We start from the raw sequence: 23,589 nt of genomic DNA, 5'->3' as shown, positions 1-23,589 counted from the left end.
TAACCAAAATGGCGGATGTGCGACGTGTCAAAAGACTGCTAAAATGATTGGCAATGTTGTGACACTTTCCAGCCCTCGTTTAGCTTAACACCGAGAGAGGAACTTACAGGCTTGAGCTCTAGTAGCTAGGTGGAGGGTAGTTATTCTACAAGAATCCTCTGTGAGAAAAAACAGCGGAGTATTTAGAAACTCTTGCTTTGAACACGGGTGTGACTCTTTCAATTTCATCTGATGGGCATGCTGCCGAAACTTTCAAGCAAGCTCACCAAATATTCCTCCGCTCTATGTCTTCTTCTTTTCTTCGCCGGAGCCGCCAATGGGATCAGGGAACGCTGGTTGCATCATACAACGGATGGAAGCATTCACTTTCTAGCCATCGCTGTTGCCATCGCTGTGTTGTTTTCTTTAGTTGCCTATCTGTACGGTTACCGAGATTTTGCTCGAGGATTCTGTCATCTGTGGATAGGCTTTCTTTTCAGCGTGATGTCCTTCACAGAGATTGCATTCGACCATTTGATAGACTCGCTGCATGATTTAGACTCGACAGACATTCTCATAATGACCAGCACTGGAGTACATTGTTTCAGGATTTTATCTGAAAGAATATGCACCTCTCCAACGTATGAATCGAAATTCATGACTACTGAAGAATTCTTGCTTCTCCTTGGATTCCTTTCAGGCTCGACTGGAACAATGTATTTTTGTAGCATGCTGACAATCATTTCTGCAGTTATGATGCATTTAATGGCCTTTCACATGAAATCAAGTGTTTCCCTTCTGAGTGCTGCCTTGCTCTGCTTTTTTGGTGGTGCATATTACTTTCCAGCAAGTGAGGTCAACTACAATCCATATATTTTATCAGCTTTTATCATCTACCTTTCCTTTGAATCACTGGTTGATATTTATTTCTCTAGACTGTCCCTTTTGGAAACATGGAAAAAGTTTATCTTCCAAAGTAGATGCATTCATAGATTGCAGATTCTTGCTGTGACTATTCTAGAAGCACTGTTTTACATGTTTAGTTCTCAGCTTATCAAAGATCCTGAACTTCCAGTCTACAGACTACCAATATTTGTATTTTTGTCCGTACCATGGGTGGTGTTTCATTTTATGTTTATTGTAACTTGTTGGGGTTTCGTTGGAAAACTAGAAGAATGCACAAGCATGGTGAATGCAAGGGGAGAGCTTAGTGACAATAACATGTCAGAGGTAATGGCATCCAAAGGTATCCGCCACTTCTGTTTGGTGTCACAGATGGTCACACTATACACACTGTCATCAACATCTCTCATCATAGCATCAGCATGGCAGGAAACAAACCCAGTATTCATTGGCATGTTGTTGATCATTCTTCCTGTTGAACTGCTTGTGTATGATATCCTCACAAAGCTTGGGAAGTCTGTGGGAGGAACAGCCATTGGTTATGCTGTGGTTGCACCTGCGCACAAGTACAGCTCAAGTGGTAATGTTGTTGTTCTTGTAGAAAATGCCTTCCAGGCTGTCAATACTAAAGCAATGGAACTGATAAATATTGTGTCCAGATTCTTTTCTGGTCACATGATTCACAACTTTGGAACAGACTTTTCAACAAGTGGGATTTCAGCTGACTATATTGAAAAGAAAATCACTTCATTTTTTGAGCAACGCATCCTTCCAGGCTTACACTATGACACTTACATTCTCTATTACAGTGGACATGTGACCAGTGATGGGGATTGGGCTCTTACAGAAAATAAAACACTTTCATTTGAAACAATCTTGAAGTGGTGGAGAAACAAAAACTCATCAACAGGAGCAAGGCTTCTTTTGTTTTTGGACACTGCTCACTCAGACAAATGGGTAGATGATGTGTGGAAAGTTGAAAAGGACTTCATAGCAATCCAAACTGGAAAATTAACTGCTTCTTTTGATGAAGAACAGGGAAATACATTTCCCTTGGGTGAGCTCACAAAGTTATGGGATGATTTCAACACCACTGCTGCAAAACCTGAAAACTACTGGGACAAAAACAGTGTGAAAGTTAAGCCAGTGTATGGTGTTTCAAGGGAATGGTGTTGTTTTAAGTTTCATGAGCCAACAGTGGAAGATATTGCACAGCATGTGGAACAAAATTTTCCAAGAGTTATCCAACCAATTACAAAGATATTCACCCACTTGCCATGCAATACAAACTTGCTCAGTGTATTTGACTGGTTCACACATGGCTTTCGTAGAATGAAGATGCGATGTTTTCCTCCAGCAGTTTATGATACTGGACATGGATTTAAACTTGTGCGTTGACGTCAATATTTTGCATGTATGCAAGCTTTGAAGTGAATGCCAAACCCCTGACTGCATTGTATTCTGCAATGTACAGTTATCAAAGTAGATATCTAAAAGCTTGAACAAGCAAAATGAATGGAACAGAGAGGCATGACTTGTTGAATCCAAAACTTAGCTCAGGTTTGCATGAAGTTCCACATTGTTCTTTACTGCAACAGAAGATGTAATTAACATGTCTGGTATCTGTTTCTGTGGAGGGCAATGAACAAGTTGTAATATAATCTTTACAAGGATTTTTCTGGATATTCAGTGTATCGATGCAGTCACAGAGACACCCAGAAAGTGTATTTTACATTTTGTTCTCAGCTGAAACTCTCCATAACTGATTTCATATATTCCAGCAGTTTTGAGATTTTGCTTAACCCTTTGAGCCCTAAGAGTGATTAGGATCTAATTTCCCCTTACAATTTCACTCTTAAATCACCCATTAAGGTCATGAGAATAAAGGAAATGATCACCAAGAAAGCTCTCGATTGTCAAACAAATTCTCCTTGACAGCACCTTTAGAAATGTATAGAGAACAGTATGGAGAATATACTGATGTTAGGGTGTAAAGGGTTAACACTCTTCTCGATTCTCTCAACATGTTTGCTTGTTTGTGCTTTAGAATACTGATTGTGCTTCGGGTCAGAATAGTAAGATAAAGTCGGATACAGATCAAAATTAATTTTCAGTGAATCCTTTTAGTTGCCTTGTTTTCTTTTACGAGATATTTCTACCCTCTCAAGGAAGTGTAATTGTGCCTCACACCCATGCCCTTAAAGAATACAAATAAGATTGCTATGAGGGCATTTTACTTACATTATTCCCCCTAACAAAAACTAAACTGCACTCTAAAAATTTCAAGTGACTTTTACTAGGGGAAATAATTCTGTAAATTTTCTTGGCAATGCTACATCAGAAATATTATCAAAAAAAATTATATTGAGAACTGCTCCATGATGGTGGATATTAATACAAAATATAAATATTGTACAAAATGTGAAGACATAGTTTATTGCACTTGTGGTATATTATCTTAATCTTTCTTGCCTCCTGAAAAAATGGTATGAGACATGCACAGGGCTTGAGATTTTCTTAAACTACAACCACTTCAGTTCACTGATTCATCACATTTTTGAGTACAAAGGGCTTAAGATTTTGGTAATGATTAACTCCCCTACTATTTATTCTAGAAGCCTTTTTCTTACAATTTCATTAAAGGTTGGAGCACCTAAAACCCCTCAACTTTTTCAACCTCCCCACATTTCGTTTATTACACAAGACATTTGTAAACAGGAACAGATTTTTAAATAACAGATATATAAGTTTTAAGTAAAAGCCTCTTTATCTGGTATTGTATAGAGTAATGGAAACTTAATAAAATGTAAATATTAAAAGAAAAGACTTGCGTGCTGTCATGTAATTTAATACCAACACTTAAAGTCTGACTTAATGATTTAAATATCACAGTGGAATTATTCCATTCCCTGAACTCAAAGAAGTGATTAACAAGTAACTTCTCCCTATAGTAACTTAACATTATCCAGCAAACAGGTCGGGAGAATATTCAAACTTATCAGGTCATAGTTGTTATCTCAATCTGACACCAAATTCTCATAACTTCTTTACAAGGAAATGTGTAGCAGCTAGAGGGGAGAATTGACAATCAGATTTTGGGAGTTACAGGGTTTATACCATTGTTCAAACTGTTCTGCAAGATTTTAACTCTATGCGTTACTTCAGCTGTTACAGTATATGTTAACCCTTTAACTCCCAAGATCTGATTGTTAATTCTCCTCTCTAGTTACTTGACATTTCTGTGTGAATTAGTTATGAGAAGTTGGTGATAAATCAAGAGAAAAAACCTAATAAATTTGAGTATTCTCATTGAATTACTAGCAGAAGAGGGTTAAAACCTGTTTTGAAAACATCTCTTTCCACTATTGTTTTAATGCTTTTGGGAATTTTTTGTTAAAAAGGAACATTTTATACAAGTAGGTATAAGTCAGGCAGAAAACATCAGTAGAATATTGTCCTTGTTTTATGGAATGGAAGCTCAGTTAATCCACCCAACTCTTCTTTTGCAAAGTCCCACAAGTAGTAATCTATAATAACAGAATTTAGAATTGAATCAATTTCCCCTGGTGCCAAAGAGCTAAATTCTGAATCCATCTTTGACATTGCTTTTACTTTCTGGTAAATTCTCTCCACAGCCCAGATGGAATTTCCTCTTATTTCTAGCTCAATCCGATCCCCTGCAGGAACATGGTTACCTCTATTTAACATTTCCATCAATTTATCTGTGTATTTCAGGATATTCATGTGCAGCAGTGACTGTGGCACTCTGTAATCAGCAAACATGGTCAAGACTGCTATGTCCTTGAAGTGCCCAAATGATTCACCCTCAAAACAGGCCCAGATGTCAGAAATCAGAATCTGTGCACGCTTGTAAATAGAGACTTTCTTTCCATCAAACTCAGACTCATCTTGAAAGCATTTAAAGGTGCTTGTGATCATGCCAAGCAGCTTCCCTGCACTATTATCACATTGGGACAACATGTTGACAAATGAGTTCTTGTAGTCTTTTACCAAGACTCTGCCAACTTCCTGTAGGTTATTTACTCTCTCTTCCAGCAATGGTATTTCAGTTGGAGTTTCAGATCTGAAGATATGTTGCAACTTCTCTCTGGTGATGTTGGCATAATATGATGGTGTTGTAAAGGGGATTCCCTCCTATCATAGACAAAATCAAACAGTTCAAACACAAAATCCAGGGGAAAAATACTAACAATTCTGGTCATGACTATATACATGTAAATCCTGTAGTGAGGGAGAGTGAAAGAGTGAAAGACAAGTTGATATTTTGGGAAAAGGAAGATATCATGTTTTTCCCTCTCGATCGCAACAAGCACCCTCAACGTCGGGACATAACAGTGGTTCTTGTGTGGGAAACACTTGTGAAGTAATATCCTTTCACCTGACCTAATGCATTCATCAATTTAAAGAAACTATAATTTTTGTGCAACTTTATCTAAATCTGTGTATCATTTTAAAGGGAAAATATTACCTCAAGCCCTACATAGTCGGTTTCACCTAAATACTGCCTAGCCTTATAATAATACCACTTTAATCTTTGTCAAAATTGATCTTCACGGAATAAATGATCAATGATTCCAACTACTGGTAAATTAAATTACGCCGATAAATGCCCACGACCAAAAGTCAGCGATGACGAAAATTTTCTATACCGAAGTTATTTCTAGAACAAGGTATGGAGAAATTAGATCAACAGAATGACGCAGACAAGAAATCTTTTCACTGAAATGACAAAAGTAGGGTGAGTGCGATTTGTTTCGAGCACAGACAGAACGGTTCGTTTCGTTGTTGCCCAATGTTGCCGAAAGTGTGCAACCTTGTAAAGATTTCAACACACCTTAAGGGCTCTATGAATGGATGCACATAGAGCCCAATACCCCGTGTAGTTTTTTCCCTCGTATCGCACTGTCCATGGTTCGACGCCATCATCGCTCCAAAAACAGAAGTTTAAGGTGTCCAAGACAACGATCCAATCCACAGTTTCATTCGTCATTTCGTTCGGATGTAGTTCGTGTTGCTTCCATGTCTTGCAGCTATATTTCTTGGACTTCAGACAGTCAAAGATGATCTTGGATGCTTCTTCAATACCTTCCTCGCATATAGAAACATCCTCGCTTTTGGACGTAATTAGTTCAGCCGATTCTCGAGGACTTAAGGCCTTCGTAGATGACATTTTCTCTACAGCCAAGAAGTCCACGTGGAGCAGGGTGAAGAGCTGTTACTTTCTATAGAGGACTGGCTGGCGGCAAAATCATTCCTGGCTAGGGAGGGTACGCGAATTTTTGATTGATTGTTAATGATTTAAATTTAGAAAGTTATCAGAAGGAAAATTATTTCTGGATTTTTTTTTCAATTTCATTTTCGTTAGGGGAAGATCACTCTTACCTTTTTCCCAATGTGAAAGGATGTCATAAAACTATTTTGGATCTATAATCTTAAACAAAGCGAAATAATTTTTGAGATTTGTGCGTACGGCCGGTGTGATAAGTTTGTCAGTATCTTGTCATTGTCACAGTCTGGGAAGCGTGGTTATTCATTTCACATCCGGCTGTAAATATTACAGACCCGTGTTACCGTTCTGCGTGGCGGATCTCTCGCAAATCATAGTGGCGAGAGGCTGCTATTTTCCTGAAATCTTCCTCAGAAAGTTGTAAATAATGCCTTCAGCGAGCGATAACTTCTTCGAGCTTAAAGACTGCGTCTTTATTAGAGGTTTTCCCGCAAACGTGAACTTCACAGCGTCCGACATCAGGTGACAACTTCGACTCAATCATAACTTCAATTGGAGTAATCTCGGATATTGTCCCGTGTTTATTTCCCTCATACGAACTAACATCGAGAGTTTCTTGAATTTTGTTTGTTTACTAGGAAGTATTTTAATGACAGAGTTGGAAAATGCTGCGTGGAGATGACTGCTCTTTCCAAAGACAAAGGTCGGTTGTTCATCGTCCTAAAATTCGATAGCAAAGCAGCTGCGCAAAATGCCATTGAAAGGTAATCTTACGTAGGAGTCGTACAGTAAAGATAGTCACTTAGCCTAAAGTACTCACAGAGCATATTCAACCATATTTACAAGAGAAGCGCCTTTTAAACATTATCATGTGCTTTCTGTTTTTTACATGACAAGTTCGCTTCCTCTGTCGAGCCTTTAGAGGAGACTCGACTCATTCCTAATTCTCGAGAGGAAATCTCGGTCTTTGAATGAAAATTTAGTGGTAGTTGTAATTATAAGTAATTGTTTACGTTATCTATGTTTAATTAATTATGTCTGATCGCGTGATTTTACGTGCTGGAGGTCTTTTATATGCGGCAGCCATTGCAGATAGGTTTCCCAGAGGACCGTGAAAACAGTTAATTAACACTACAACGACACCGTAACGAGAGTTTTCAATGAAGTCGATGTTTTCCATAACAAAGAGAATTTTGATATTTAACCAGCTAAACAGAGCTGGGAAAAGACATGACTTGTTGAATTTTAAAATACGATTGAAATCTTTAATTCAGGTGCTAGTATGAAAGAAACTTTTTATCCATCAGAGCCTAAGTCGTCTGAAATCTTTACAATGAGTTATTTAGATGATCTGATTCAAGCTGTATGCTAAATGTCCATTGCAAATTGTTGAAATATTTTGGAGGTCTGCCTCGTTCTCTTTATGGAAATCTAGGTTGCATACCACCATAGATATGACCAATTTTCAAACAAAATAATCAGTTGCATGTCATCACACGGTTTGAAATGAAACAAAAAAATATCAAGGCTAACAAACTCTTTAGATGACCTGCTACTTATTAATTACCAAAATTTACTACATAACAATGATTTCCAGCCCCAAGAAAAGCTGTAACTGTACTGTTTTCATATCAGTAAAAGCCTTTGATGTTTAGATGAGAAACAAAATGAAACATGATTGCTTGTAGACATAGAATTTATTTTCTTGTGTTCAACTCAATAATTCACTCCTTCAGTGTACTTAGATTGAGTACAAACAGTCAAAGAGAAATACCATATCTATGTGCACCCATGAACTATTCTCTATATATCATTTATGAGGCCAATTTTGAGTTAGCCATTATAACCTAAATTTGAAAAAATTTTAAATTTGTATGTGTACCAGCACATAAAAAATAAGGTATGTAGTGAAGTAGTTTTAATTTTTTTTCAAATTTCCTGCTGGATGTTATCTTGGACAGTAGAGAAGTGGTGACACATACAACTGAGAAGTGCATAAACTGCAAAATATTATCTGATCTTACAGTGTTCATTCCTCGTTAACCCCTTAAATTTGGACAGCTGAGAATCATTTAACCCTTTAACTCCCAGAAGTGATTGATGTAAAACATCTCCCTACAAATATCCATACATTATTCAGCAAACAGGTAATGAGAACATTCAAACTTATCTGGTAGAAGCTGCTATCTAGATCTAGTACCAAGTTCTCATAACTAATTTACCAGGAAATGTGTAACAGTTACAGGGGAGAATTAACAATCAGATCTTGGGAGTTAAAGGGTTAATGTCATCTCACAACATATTTACACTATCTAGCCAATGATTAATGAGGATCAAGAAAATTATCAGTTTGGGGCTGTTACCTTGATACACCACCAAACTCCATAACATAATTTGAAGGAACTAAATAAGAGGTAGAATTAAGAATTTACATGTTGAGACCATAGCAGTTTAAAAATTAACTTGAGGAACAGGAGATAGGAAGCAGTTGAGCAGAGTCTGGTCTTTCAGACCATAATGTCTTGAATTTGTGAATAAGGTTCTAAGCCGAATGGTTTGTCTGTTTCTTTTAAGCGGCAGTCAATCAAGCTTGGGATAATGTTATTTCACATAACCAAGTTTCTTAGTCATATTTGAGCTACAGGCAAACACCAGTAGCTCTGCTAATTGGATTTCATCCTCAGTTTGAGTTTCTAAACCCTTTAAGTCTTACTTGTGACCAAGACAGAATTTCTCCTTACACTATTAATACAATATCAAGCAGACAAGTAATGAGAATAAAGAAAAATATCAATTAGGGGATTATTAGTTGATCCAATACCAAATTCTCCAAACTAACATCATATGAATTGTATGGCAGACAGTAAGGAGAATTACTAAGGAGATCTTGGGAGTTTAAGGGTTAAAAGATGCTTGAATTACACCTCCATAACATGCTCTATGAATATGATAAATAAGCATCCTTGAGAAAGCATTTATCATAAATTTTACCCTAATCAAAATATTTGGATTTATTGGCAATAATTTTTGTCCTGGTTGGAGAGCAGAAGTGAAGAAAATTATTTGGATAGACACATTTTAGAAAATCTAGAGGACATCACAAATAAACTTATTTATGAGATGGGAAAATATTCACTTTTTGATCATTAAAATTTTTAACAGTGGAAGGATATTGTATTCAGACTACTTCATAAATGAAAATATTAACATTACTTCATTTTTAAGGTTCAGTGGGAAACATGTCTTGAACTATAAACTGAGACTGAACTTTTGGAGAGCCCCTTTAAATATGGTGCGCTCAGAAAGATCAAGCAGAGACTCGTACGAAAAGTATCACCAGAGATGGGACCACAATATAAGATCTGACAAAGAAACCGAAGAATCATTGAGACACCACAAGAACTCAACCAGAGAGCAGAATTCCCACAGTACAAACCATTTGCCTAGAAATTCCATGCCTTATGATGATCACGTGGAATTCAAAAAGGAGTCCGATAACTTCAGAGGGTTTCAACAACATACTTATATGGACAGATATGAAACAAATGATGATTTTAAAAATTACCAAGAAAAAAATGAAGAATATTCACAAGATCGTTGGAGTAGTGACAGTGGACGTGAAAGACAATATCAAGTACTTGACCTTGACTGGAGCGAGTGGGAATCTAACTTAAGAGGCAGTAGTGAAAACCTTTCAGAGCGGGGGTTCTACGAAAGAGAACAGGTTTGCGCATGTTTGTTATAATTTACGTGGAAAATTTACAGTCAAAAATCAGCTGAAACTGATGGTTATGTTTAGAAAGAGTTTTTGTAACAAACATTTGACAGCACAATGTCTTTGGGGTAAGTTTTGTGGTGTTTGACTTGCTGTTTGTCAGTTGTGGGCACCAGGGACTGTGGAAACACGTGAGGCAGTTGCCCATATTCCTGGATGTAACCCTGGTATTTGTAACACAAAATTACAAACAACACAGCAATAATAATCACAACAATTATAATATTCTGGAAACTCTTTAAAGTGATGGAATGTATCCATAGGATTCCTTTCCAATCCTGACTTACAGCCAACACTAAATTAAAATTTGCTTTCTGGAATAACAGAAATAGTGATTTAAATCCCATTAAACCTTTTCTCACCTCGATCTTTCTCAAGTATGTTTGAAAAGTCTTTTCCCCTTCATCAAGAACATTATCGTGTTGGATCAAAATCAGCATCTGAGCTACTGCGAAAGTTGCTGCGCGAGGTAGGGTTAATGTTGGATTAGGGGAGGGGTAGGTGCGTAGTTGTCCAGGTACTGACGTTAATCTGCGTTTAACATCCCTTTGCTCTTTTTACACTTAAGGAATTCTTGCATCCTCGTGGCGACAAGTTTTGGCGAGAACGTGAAGCTGACCAAGAAAGACGCCCAGAACTTGTTGATGAAGATTTTACCAAAGATTATGATGATAACTTTTTTCAATGCGAAAACTACTTTGAATTCACCGATAACCATCACGCGCACAACGAGAGGTTATCACCAGTAAAAGCAGAGAGCAAAAGGGATCAAAGAGGAGATCGATTCTGCGCAAGAAACGACAGAGAATGGTTTGGAAACAGAGAATTTACAGGTTATCAAGATATAATTTAAGATACTTTTACTACCGACGGGATGATGCGTGATTAAAAAACGCATTTATTTAGGGGTGGCCGTTTGATAACCATCAGTGGGGTGAGCCCACCCAGAGATATCCTCTCTGGTTGGAGTGGTAATTTAACCCCTTAACTCCTAGAAGCAATTGACATATAACTTCACTCTATGATATCCATACCATATCCAGCAAACGGGTGATGAGAATACTCGAACTTATCAGGTAGGAGTTGGTATCTTGACCTAGAATCAAATACTCGTATATGAGTTACAAGGAAACGTGTAGCAGCTAAGGGGGAAATTAAAATTTCAGGATTTTCTTTAGGGAGGTTACATTGCTTTTGCTTGGACAGTGCGTGTTACTTTAATTATCCCCTAAGCCTTGACATCTAATGTGTTATTTTTTTATTGACCTGTAGAAGAAACCCGACGCAACTTCCCACCGTCCGATCAATCAGCAGAGTGGCCAAGATGGGAGACAGTTGCCCTTAGCAACCAAACTAGAAAGCCATTTAACCTAGATGTCATGAAGGACACGCCCACACACGTGACACGGGGTTTAAACCCAAGAGTCTCACCTCCGCCAGACGGAAGACCAAGGTCAGACGAGTGGGTGAGGAACATTACCAGAAATTTCCGTAGCAAAAATCGGCATAGTGCTTCGCCTGTGAACATTCGCTCTCAGACGTTTGGTCGTGCTGGCTCTCCGCTTGCAGGTAATACTTCATCACAAACAATTTCTGACTCTGCTCGCTCAAGAAAAGGTCGTGGTAGTATTTCTCCTGTAAGAAACAGGCACTCCACCAATGGAAGAAGCAATAGGAGTTGTTCAGTCGACAAAGGGTTTGGTTCCAAAACTCATGAATCCTCACCAATGAATGGGAGATTAAGTTATTCCTACAATGAGCATAGCTTTGGAAGAAAGACGAGAGAAAGTCGAAGTTTCTCACCAAACCCAAATACTAAGACGTCTTGGCCGAGAGGACATGGTAACAATGGTAAGGAGGTCGACCTTCGACGTTCTTTTATGATGCATCAACAAGGAAAACATTCATCTTCGCGAGAAAGAGATAGAGAAGTCAGTCTAAAGCACTCGCCCAGAAGGACGAGAAGCTCTCTGGAGAAATATAAGGTCGAACCATCCTCTTGTCGACAAGCCATAAACAGGAAGAGACGTAATGAAGACGACCTCAGAAGAGACGACAGAACTAAAAGAAGTAAGTTTTCATGAGGCAGTATTGTCGAGTGTGCTGGTCTTGTAAGCTGGTGCGGGGAGGGGAGGGGCACTTGGGTCACACTTTGCAGGGTATATGCCGCTGACCTCCCAGAATCCCTTACCTCTTCACAGTCTATTCTTTGGCCAATTATAGACCCCGTCTTTGTTACTTTTCGTTATACGGTTACAAATCGTTATTGCGAATCTTCATGCAGTCGTGTATGAGCTAATACAGCTAGGAATTTGCATTATGATCGAATTTTGTTATGGTTTTGCAGTCAAATCACTTGTTAATCGAAATAAATTATGATTTCGTCAGAAAAGGAACACTGAAATTCACGGGGACGATATGGTAAAGGTTGGAATATAGCTACTAATATTGTACTCGCTATTATCGGCCATAACATACAGTGCTTTAAAATTTTCACACTGCGTTCAAATTAAGTATTGGCAAACAAACAAAATGCCGGGATTTTCAAAGTATTCAAAGTTTTCTCTCCTTTGGATTTTTGTTTCATAGGGAGACAAACAAGTTCAGGCATCTGTGACAATGCGTCAAGCCAACTTGGAAACGGGAACAGTGATTCCACCCGGAAGAGACATAAAAGAGAAACTGACGAGAGAATAAAATTATCACCTCGAGATCGTGAACGAAAAGCAAGACGGGTAAAGAACAACACACATTACTAAATATGAGATTTAATGCTGTATTACATTTAGCGGAGTAAGAGATGCGATGTCTTAGTAGCTGAATTCCAGAACCCTGGATTGAGAAATCCATGTTCGAGGTGATAAAAGACGTAGTTCTCAGATCCCCTCTCTCCGTCCAGGAGTTTGAAAAATGCTGTGGGTGACCCGCCTTGTGCTAGCATTTCATTTTAAGAGGAGTGGTAGTACTCATAGTTTCTTCATGCCAGGATAAGTGTTGGCAGCTTTGAACTTTCGATTTTATTTGTATCGATGCCTAGTCAACGAATGTTCAATGATTCACACGGATCAATGTCAGTATGTATGAAACTGCGCACCTACCCCTCCCCAAACCCAATATTAACCCCAACTTGATTTCAGTTGACTGTTGTTGGGCTGAGGGAAGGGTGGGTGCGCAGTCGCTCCGATACTTATCTCTATTAACCCTTGAAACCCTAAGAGTGACCAGCATCTAATTTCTCCTTACACTATCACCTCGGAATCACACCTGAGGGTCATGAGAGTAAACAAGACAGGCTCTTGATTGTTAAACAAATTCTCCTTGTCAGCACCATGAGAAATGTATATAGAACAGTATGGAGAATATGTACACTGATATTAGGGCATAAAGGGTTAACACGAACCTCAGTCCAGAGACGAGTAAGATTAGGGAGGATATTCACTATAGCGGATGTTTTAATGCTTTTTTTTCTCTTACAGTCGAGAGATCCTGCAGCAAGTAATTCGAACACAAGGAGAGCAGATCGTTTTCTAAGTGACCTGGCTGTAACTTTGGCCCAGGGTAAGGTTCTCAACAAAGGACCAGAAGCTAACTTGCGTGCTTCAAAAGGGAACGCATCAACCAGTGGTAATTCCATTGAAGGAAAGTGTCGTGGAAATAAAACAAGGCTCCCTATAAACCCAGCCAGTGAGTCAGAGGGATCCAGACCTGGTGAGAGGAGGTACCACGAGCAAGAGAAGGCAGCCGCTGCCTCGGACAAAAGCAAACAATCTTCAAACGTAGAGGAGGGTATCAGCTGTGCGGAATTAGCAATGGAGGGGGACAATGAAGAGAGTATCATTGAAGCAGAAGTTTCATCTTGTAATGAACCTTCAGACCAGGAAGAAGAAGAGGAAACTGACGGAAATGAAAGTTCCAATTTGTCGGAGGATGATTCAGAACGTGCGGATTCATATGAGAATAGTATCTCTTTCGAAGATGACTTTTTGGACGTAGATGAAGACTTAAGTTCTGTTATTGATGATGAGATTGATGATGACATGCCTGAAATCAATGACATTGATGGAGACGGAACTGATGAATGCAGCGAATGTTCTAAATTGTCGACAGGAAATTCAGAAAATGCTGATCACTTCGAGATTACGGGGAAAGGATTACAACGTAACAACTCTTCTTCAGATGAGGAATTTTCGAAACTGAACTTGGCAGAAGAATTGATGGAAGTTGTTCACACTGCGGATTTGCGTGATTTCCGGTCTCTTGAGACTTTGGGAAAACTGGATTACGTTGAGACGTTGTCAGAAAAAGAAAACAAAACCTCTCACGATGACCAAGTAACGAACTCAGATGAGTCCTTTCAAGAGTTGATTCTCAAACAGGAGGTCAAGGAGCACACAGAAAATGTCATACACGAGGAAAGTATGTCAGCAACTGCACATCATGCTCACGGGGATATTTCTTCTGTTCAAGGGAAGCCACCTGAATGGGAAGAAGGTAAAGAATCTTGTCATCTAAATGCGAAAAGTAACATGGGTAAGAACGCAAGCCAGGCACTTTCTGTGGAAGTATCGTCAAGGACCCAAGTTTTGAACATGTCACCCGACAACGTATTGACTCGTCATGAAGACAAGGCTGATGGAAGCTTATGCCAGAAGGAGGAGCGCGAGGCAATGTACCGAAATAAGGAAAACTATCAGGAGGCTGATGTGGAGTCTGTTCCAGAAGATATTACCCGTGATCGAACCTCGTCAACTAAGATTTCTTGTTTCCCTGGTACGTTAAGTAACACAGAAACTGATTACAGGCGTGAAGACAAATTTAACCCACAATTTATAGACAGGAGGAGCGGTCCTAAAGTGCCTCTTTCAGTGACAAGCTGCAACAGTACGAAGGACAATTCAGGTCCCTTAAATGAGGGAAGTTATAACGAGGAGAAATCTTACTGCAACGGGAGTGAAAACCTAGCAGTATGTATCAATGAAAGCGAGCGTGTACGTGACAGCATAAGAAAAACGAAAGAAGGTCAATACGAGCTAAAGAGTAATAACCGGAAACATTCTAATGGTGCTGATAATGAGGATAAGAGAGACCAAAGAAACGTAAAAAGTTGTGATTTGGATCCACTTATCAATAACAAAAGTGATGTCAAGACGGAAACCTCTAGTAGAGTGCTGCCCCTTAAAAAACGTGAAGATACTATTACGTATGCCACATTCCAAGATAAGTTTTTGCGCAAGCAAGGAGAAGTTTATATCCCTGGAGAAGCTCGGGTAGCACGAAAAGAAGCCTGTCATAACAACGAAGATGGTCTCGTTCATAACTGGAATGTGAAAGATGTTAGACTACCTGAAGGCTCTACTTCGGACAGAGAACAAGATTTGTCTAAAGAGGGAGCTGTTGTGAAAAATGGTTTGGACGGAGACAGTGACGATTTCGAGGATCATCTCGGTCAAGAACATGCAATGCACCATGCGGAAACTTTAAATGACACCAAAACAAAGGTAGGTTCTCGTGACGTTTCTAACTCTCGAGAAGAAAAAGATTTGGAAAGCCGTAGGCGAAGCGAAGAGGTCTTCCCGTCTGTGAAAGACGATATCTTCTCAGGGACTGCAGATCTTCAACGTGTTGATATGGAAATAAGCTTAGAAGGGGAGATTCCTGACGTTTCGAAAGAGTTATCACTGCGTGTGGATAATGACACCGTTGCTGAGGATGGTGATGGAAATAGACCTTATTCTCCCAGCAGTCCAACCTGGACAAGTGAGGAACACCGCTCCCCACTCCCAAAAGATGACATGTCGCTCTATTCCCCGAGTCGCCCAACAAGCGTGAGCGGAAGTGACGCACAACGAAGTATCATCGTCGAGGACTTGTCTAACGAGGACCGTAACTATGATGGCATTGAACCAGTCTTTGATTCCATGGAGGTGGGTTGTGATTTACCAGAGAAGGAAAATGTTACGGTCAACAGTGGCATCACAAAAGGGCCATTTACAAGTTCTTTCATATTTTGTAGCTCACCAAAATCTGAATCTGAATTACTTCAAGGGCAATCAATACTCGATATAACTGAGGAAAATATTTTACGAAGACCTGCGATACCAAATAGCAAGATAGAAAACCGCAAAGTGAAGGACGAGAACGGTAAGTGTGATGAAGACAGCCTCGGCAACGATAGTGAGATTTTGTCCAATAACCCAGGCACGGAAAAGATTTCTAAAGACGATCTGAGGTATATGAAACATCAAGAGGGAACAAATGACCTTGTACCACTTGCCTCTGTGGATGTCAAGCCTAAAATAGAATATATAACAGCCACAAAGCTGCATAAAGCTGAGGATGTTAAAGTTTTGTTAGAAAATTCTGTTAAAGAAAAGAATCATAACGATGACCGGAAGTCTTTAAGATGCCAAGAGAGAACGAAAAGTATGCCAACCTCTGCTACCATGGATGTGATACCTAAGAGAGCATTTGTAACCTCCGCCAAAACTTACCTCGTTTACACTGACAGCGTAACTCGGCACAAACCCCGCATATTTTATGCTACTAACGACACTACTGCTAGACCTGCGAGGTCTCTCTCCTTGGATACAGCGTGGTCTTCGGATGAGAACCCTGAACAAGGCCCCAGCAAAGCATCATCAAACAATGAAGAGGAACGACGGCAATCAGCTGCTAAAAGAGCTGATATAACAATCAGAAGGGAGGAGGAAAATCCTGATAGTCTTGTCGAACCATCGTTGTCCAGTGGGCCATGTAGCTGGGATTCGCCTTTAAAACTTAACGGAGATATGTCTGAGGATGGTGATCAGAGTGTTACTCTAGTCCGTGGTTTATTCGTCAATTTAAGGTCTGATAACATGGCTGTGTTACCGGATCCAGGACGTGATAATTGTGCCGATGCAAGAGTGACAATGAGTGCAAATACAGCGTCAACTACCTCTTCTCCCAGTTCAGGTGACATTATTTTGGCTCCCAGCTCAGATCCGGGAAATGAGGAGTCATTACCCATACGGACGCCATTGCAGCCGACTGATAAAGAGGCGCCTGTTAAAAATGACGGAAGAAACTCGCCGAGCTGCTTGTCCAATAATGAGGTGTCGTTAGATATGCAAGCACTATATGGGACGAATAAAAAAGACTTCTCCCCAGCTACTGACCATCATCTTAATACCTCGTCGCAAGTAGCCAAAACAACAAAATCGGTATCAAACTTGGCTATTTCTGATATCAGTAATGACAACTTAAGGCCTGATGAGCCTTCGGTAACCTCTGTAGTGACCGACAATATGCCTGTTGCATGTGGACGTGACGACCAGATAGTGTCTCTGCTGATGTGTTCCGATGATATTCAGAGTGCAAATGCGGAGATGCAAGGTAAAAATGAGAATGACTTTCAAACTGAATTCTCTTTGGGAGGAATCCAACGGCAGGCTTCAGTTAATCAAAATGGAGACAACACATGTCATTCAACCCCTACTAACATTAAGAGGCCCCGCCCTGACTCCAGTGAAGAACCTTTTCACACCAGTAAAGTGGCTCGGAAAGCTCTCAAACTTATCATGCCAACAGATCGAACTCCTAATCCCCGTGGGAAGGCGAACCCAAATTCTGCTCTCTTCACAAGATATTCTAAGAAGACCAGCTCTTGTACAATGACTTCCGCTGACTTGGCTATCGTCGCAGAGAGAAGCCCTGCGCACGTTGTGGTTGGCGATGCCCTTTTCACTAATAAACGAAATCATGTTGGTAATGATGTGTGCGCAGAAAATGATTCCAGTTGTAGGAATATCAGCATAGACAACAGAGACAGTCACACTTTCAAGAATGACGGTTTAACTCTTGCGCTGAAAACTGGTATGTCACCGCCAACGACGAATATCGAAAGTCACATGCAAACTCAGTCATTTGTTGCTGATATTAGTGTCAAAGATCACACAGGCACGAGGATCTTGTCGGACATTGAAGCTACCTGTAGAAGAAAAGAAACTGAGCAGGTCGCTTTCAAGATGGAAAAGCTTCGAAAAAAGAAAGAGGAGATAGAGCAGGTGAGTAATCCCCTCGAGTTATTTTCATTCCGAAAACTGAAAAAATCACCCTAAAATTTGCTTCAAAATAAAAATGCCCGAATCTTGTGCATTTCTCCCTTATTATTGGTGCAAATTAAAGGTACATCCTTAATCTTCAAAAATCCGTGTGTGAAAGTTGAACTTTTCTTTAGTGAATCTCAGTTTTACGAGGTCCGTTTGGTTAGTTTTGGCCAATTCTTCTCTAATTTTGAGCGAGGTCGCCCTTAAAATTTGCCGCCTCATCAGTTATTAATAATTAATGGTGTCATTTTATTCTGCCCGATGCGCAATGAAGTCGTTCGTCGTCAAATGATCAGTTTTTGTTCGTTAGAGGCTGCCCTGCGCGCTTTTCACGGTGAGTAATTCTTGCTTGCTCGCTATAAGAAAATCTTTGGGACGTTTTCCGCAATATGAAACAGATACGCCCGAGTCCCTAAGCATTATGCGTGGTGTGCAGTTATCGGTCGAATTGAGTCTGAAAGGTTATTATTGTCAAATCACAGCAGCTTTTAAGACATCTGGTATTTTGTTCCAGATCTTTAAGAACGATATCGCTTGAAAGACATTCAGGAAATACATCAAAACGTCAATTAATTAGGGACGCGCAGAAATATGAACTACCTATTGCTACCTGCCTTTTTCACTTTATGTAGACTTTACTCTGTCTCTATCACTAGTTTTATGAGCTTTTGTTTGTGATTTTGCCTATCGTAGGTTTACAAGCAGGAATGCGAAACAGTGATAAGTGTAGTTAAGATGTTAGTGAGGTGAGGAACTAAATCGTTTTTAATGAGTTTCGAACATCTAAATCATTTTTAAATATTTTGCAACGTTCTAATTTAATTAGCTATTAGTTCTTCATGCGGGATGCACTTTGTGAAGGGTGTACACAATGAAAAGAATTATTCACCAGCATGTTAATTTAAAACGAAAGCGGGTTTGAAGATTAATTTTCAATTCAGTGTCGAAAGTAATCCGAGACTGCATTGATTTTGCTTTTCTTTACTCTGTGATTGGTCCCGAAAAATCCGCGCCACTCTCGTAACCAATCAGATGCAAAACTAAAACCGACCTGGTCACCCGCGTTTTCTCGCGCTTTAGACGGTTTTGTCGTCTCTACTTTGAGTTCCCATTGGCTCGGCAAGGTATTTTCCTTTTTTCCCATTGGCTGTTGTGATTACTTTGGTTTTGGTTATAAGACACTCAATCGAAAAGCGCGCTTACTAGTTATCATAAAGGAATGCCTAATTTTGTTTGTCAAATGAATGCCATGGAACTATTAGACTCACAGAACTGATTAATTTGAGGTTCCCGCCTTTAACTAACGAATTAAACTATTTTTGTTCCTTTTCTCCTTAAGGAATGATCCAAGACTGGAAGGTCTGTTACAGAATGCAGTGCGTCGCACCTTGCAGGATATGGGAAGAAGATGTGTGCAAGAGCTTGAGAAGCAGGCTCGTCCTGGAACATAGATTCCTTCGCTTTATTATTAGCTCAGTCCTCATCAATGCTTTCAAGTGTAACGAGTGTATATGGAAATCGAAAGGGGATGTAACGTTGCTCTACAATGGCATTAACACCAGTACGAATTTCTTGAAAGGTTATCATCAGCAGTGTAGAGGGCGTCTGTCTGTCAGTCCAAACAAAGACTGTTAAACCCTTTAACTCTCAGAAATGATTAACAAATATCTTCTCCCCATACTATCCATACATTATTTAGCAAACTGGTAATGAGAATACTTAAACTCAGGTAAAAGTTATGTTGATCTAACACTAAATTCTCGTAACTAATTGGAAAGGAAATGTGTGGCAGCTGGAGAGGAAAACTAATCATCAGCTCCTCGGAGTTAAAGGGTTAAAATGTATTGACCTTGTCAAAGGTCAATAAATGTTTACCCAGAGTCGTGAAGTGCATGTGCGTTGGGATTGGTTTGTATGCTTCTGTATTCCCTATTCGTGGTTACGCATACGCGACATAATCAAAAGAAACAGCATCGTTGAGTTATGGAAGTCCAATCGAAGTTTCGAAGTCTTATGAGGTGTACTTTTTTAAGACATGTTTTATCAAAGTAATGATGAATTTCAAATAAAGATTATGTTTGAACGTAATATTGTGTTTGAACGTAATATTGCCTGGATTTTCGTTCGCGGCTGTTAAGGATTAAGTATTAAACATGAAAAGCTCGTCATCATGCGTTGCCTAAAAGGTGCGAAATGTAACACTAAGATGTGACACCATAAGCAAATTTTATGTCCAAAAAACGTTAAAATGAGAGATTTCACTTCACTTGTCAACCAGCTTCTGTCTTTTAAAGAGTCAAACTAAATGAAAGAAATCAGTGACAAAAGTATCCAATAGTATCTCGTTGAAGGGCTACCATCTCGCGGGTCAGTTCGTAAAAGAACTCTAGCACAATTTTACGAAGCGTAACTTGATATATCAAGCTAATTATATGAAAAAGAAGGAGGAAGCAAAGTCAACTTAATCAACTTGTTGAAAAGGCAAGCAAATGAGCACAACTTTCACAACACATGCGTGCGCCAAAGTGCAGCAACAACGTTCTTGCTGAGGTGCTCATTCTCTTTAAGGGGGTTGGGAGGTGGAAAGGATCGAATGACAAAGAAGAGAGACATGAGGAAAGAGAGGAAAGGTCTCGCTGGCTAGAAGCCAGACTCCATTTATAGTGGATTTAGTCGTGCTGCGGGTCGTTTAACAGCGCAGTCCTATTAACCCGTCACAAACTTGTTCAACTTTACGCCGTGCAAGAAGTTGTGGCTCTCAAAATGTTTGACGAGATCCTTTACTTGAGGTCTAAGAAGTTTACTAGAGTTTTGATAGGAATTAAACCTGACCATGTAAGGGTTGCATTGGTTCAGCCTAAGCTTGAATGCCTACGCTGACCTGAAAGCCACACAATGAAACACCACGTGAAATCAAACTTAAATTTTAAATGAATCTTTAAGGTTTCAAGTTTGAAAACGTTTTATTTCAGCTCTTGTTCCTGTCAATTACTTGTATATCCCTATTAACTTTATGTGCATTATAACAGATACACAAGCTGTTATTGGGATTTTTTTCCAAATGAGCCTTTAAAAAAAATTCCCCCATTCTCAAAGCAGGGATCAATAACTCACTCACGTATCAAGAGTGGCCACAAGTATTTAAAATTAGCGTATGCTAGTTCAGTGTATAGTGCTTCATACGCGCGCTACTTGGCCTGCTCCGAAGTGACTAGGAGTTATTATACACCTCTAAGCAGCCAATGACGCCTATTGATGACGGAAAATTCGATTGTGTTATTCAAAGCTGTGATGTTCGGGAATATCAAGCTTTGAAGCAACCGGAGAAACTTCGGCCATCGCCGATGATATGCCCGGATGGGAAACGATTACTTCGAACCCTGTCCCCAGGGGTTTCTCGTTCATTTTTCAAGATGGAGGCGGGTCTAGAGAAACCTCGTACACACACCTCTCTATAACGACTGCCGAGTGGTACCTTTCTTGTATGACATTTCATTGGTTTAATTCATTTAAAACGAAGATACCGGCTCTTGGGCGGGCTTACGTTCAGCCGAGGCAGGTCTGTCAGTAAAGCTTTTTTGGTTGGTTTTTTTTTTTTGGGGGGGGGCATCAATTAATTAGCCTTTGCTACTTAGATGAACTATCTTTTAGAGTTTTTTGTTATTGAGAGACAAATTTTACAATTCTTGATGATTTTAGATATATGAAATTCATATATTTGCACTGCGGTGAAGAGATGAAATTTAGAGATCCTCGCAGCTAAGAACACTACTGAAACGAGTAGTTGAAAATAGGACCTGAAAAAAATTCAGGTCCGTAAGGGATTTGAACCCATGACCTCTGCGATACCGGTGCAGATACGGACCTGAATTTTTTTCAGGTCCTATTTTCAACTACTCGTTTCAGTAGTGTTCTTAGCTGCGAGGATCTCTTAATTTAGAATTCTTGTCTGCATATTTCTTAACTGTATTGTTGTAGACTGAATTGAGTCGAGGTCTCCGTACTAAAAGATGAGTACTTACGAGTCGATGAAAATGTGTTCGTCTAGGAAATCTGACGGTTTATAAAACAAATGAATAGAAAATAATCTTAAAATATGACATATTACAAAATAGAACCGATCCCTTGAAACAAACTTATTCTGTCCATCTTCAAGAAATTGTAAACAGTTTATAATATCTTGCCATGGAAGTCTGCTCCGACCTGAAGCTGCCGGCGATTTAAAACTTTGGTGTTTGAAATTATTTTAACAAGAATATTTAAATAGTACTCTCAGGCCTAGTTCAAACGTCGATCTTTACATGTACCGAACCTAACGTTTCTATTAAGTACATGTAAATGTTACACACTCAAATCACCAGATTAATTAAACACAAGGTTGTATTTATTCGAAAACTCCGAGCACATGCTTTTCTCTCTTTTTTCCCGACACCCTTTGTGGTTCATGAACTCAACAAAACATGTCACGCACTCTACACACTTCCCCGCCGAAAATGAAAGTGTTCTTCTAAATATTACAAAACTATTTATCAGAGTTCTCTGCAGCTACTGTAATTGTTGTTTGACGTTGTCTCCTTCAGCACCTTGCGTGCTTTTGATTTTCTTTTTTTTTTTTTTTTTATGTTTGGGTCTTATAAGAGGCTCCTCTCAAGCCCTCGGGTAGTAGACAGGTTGGAAACAGCATGGCCACACCCAGAAATACAGGGGTATTCCCGGATGAATAGCTGTGATAGCTGGAGTTTGAATGGCGTTAACGCGTGAACTGCTGAATACTGGCTCAGCCGACTGGTACTGTGGATTTCCCAGGGAGTTGTAAGTTAAGATCTGCGGCGGTCTCCTTTGGCGCTGCGGCCGAGTCCACATGTCCTGCTCAGCAATGTCCTCTCCCCCTGATCCGTCATTGTCAGCACTTCCTTCATTTGCAAGTTGTATTTCGCTGGATGGCCCATTGGTGCCCTCAGTAGTCGCAGAATCCTCAATTGACTCTGAAGGCAAATCGCGTCCTGGAGACACTGAGTTTGAAGTTCTTACTTCAGTAGGTATTTCCTCTACAAGGTCCACACTACCGAAATCATCATCATCTTTCCCCGAATTCTGTAGGTCATTTCCCGAAACAGACAAAGGTCGTTTCTCTACTGCTGTTTTTGGGGGTCGCGTACCAAATCCCAGGTTTGGGGCATCTGCTTCCAAAGCGTCACAAGGCAGTAGTAAATTCCGGTGAAGCACTCTTGCGCGGCCACCTCCACTCTCGGGCTTAACTTTGTAGACTGGGCTTTGAGCCCCCATTCGTTCAACCACAACGTGGATAGCGCACTCCCAATGGGATCGTAATTTTCCGGGTCCACCGCGCTCTGTTAAGTTTCTAACTAGCACCCGATCGCCTGGCTGAAGAACGCCACCTGAGACTCTCTTGTTGTAATATTGCTTGCCGCGCTCGGCAGTCTTCTTTGCATTCTGTTGAGCTATCCGGTATGCCTCCTTCATATCATGCTGCCAGTTTTGGACGTAAGTGTTATAATCTCCCTCTGCACTCTCTTGATTCAAATTGAAAATCAGGTCGATGGGCAGGCGGGGTGTTCTTCCAAACAACAAGTAAT

At 39.9% G+C, this 23,589-nt stretch overlaps 3 protein-coding genes across 4 annotated transcripts; 2 read left to right on the top strand and 1 right to left on the bottom strand.

Moving 5' to 3' along the window:
- Positions 1–15: 15 nt before the first annotated feature.
- On the top strand, positions 16–3,010 carry LOC131777238 (transmembrane protein 168-like). The gene has a single exon (XM_059093481.2). It carries the CDS (start codon positions 232–234, stop codon positions 2,278–2,280), a length of 2,049 nt encoding a protein of 682 aa, XP_058949464.2. The 5' UTR covers positions 16–231; the 3' UTR covers positions 2,281–3,010.
- A 636-nt stretch (positions 3,011–3,646) lies between these two features.
- Positions 3,647–6,116, bottom strand: LOC131777239 (queuosine 5'-phosphate N-glycosylase/hydrolase-like). The gene is made up of 2 exons (XM_059093482.2): positions 5,738–6,116; positions 3,647–5,037 (listed from the first exon to the last, which is right to left on the bottom strand). The coding sequence occupies exons 1-2, from the start codon at positions 6,071–6,073 to the stop codon at positions 4,324–4,326; spliced, it is 1,050 nt and encodes a 349-aa protein (XP_058949465.1). The 5' UTR covers positions 6,074–6,116; the 3' UTR covers positions 3,647–4,323.
- Positions 6,117–6,294: 178 nt separating this feature from the next.
- On the top strand, positions 6,295–20,069 carry LOC131777253 (uro-adherence factor A). 2 transcript variants are annotated; one of them, XM_059093510.2, is made up of 9 exons: positions 6,295–6,652; positions 6,769–6,894; positions 9,356–9,854; positions 10,474–10,738; positions 11,181–11,975; positions 12,495–12,640; positions 13,382–17,950; positions 18,686–18,738; positions 19,332–20,069. In XM_059093510.2, exons 1-9 carry the CDS (start codon positions 6,558–6,560, stop codon positions 19,441–19,443), a joined length of 6,660 nt encoding a protein of 2,219 aa, XP_058949493.2. In that variant the 5' UTR covers positions 6,295–6,557; the 3' UTR covers positions 19,444–20,069. The 2 variants fall into 2 exon arrangements, with proteins under 2 accessions (XP_058949493.2, XP_058949492.2); XM_059093509.2 differs by having other exon boundaries at positions 11,178–11,975.
- The last annotated feature ends 3,520 nt before the right edge of the window (positions 20,070–23,589 follow it).

This window comes from Pocillopora verrucosa, chromosome 11 (assembly GCF_036669915.1).
Source record: "Pocillopora verrucosa isolate sample1 chromosome 11, ASM3666991v2, whole genome shotgun sequence".
Lineage (NCBI taxonomy): Eukaryota > Metazoa > Cnidaria > Anthozoa > Scleractinia > Pocilloporidae > Pocillopora > Pocillopora verrucosa.
This window is presented reverse-complemented; position numbering and strand designations above follow the sequence as displayed.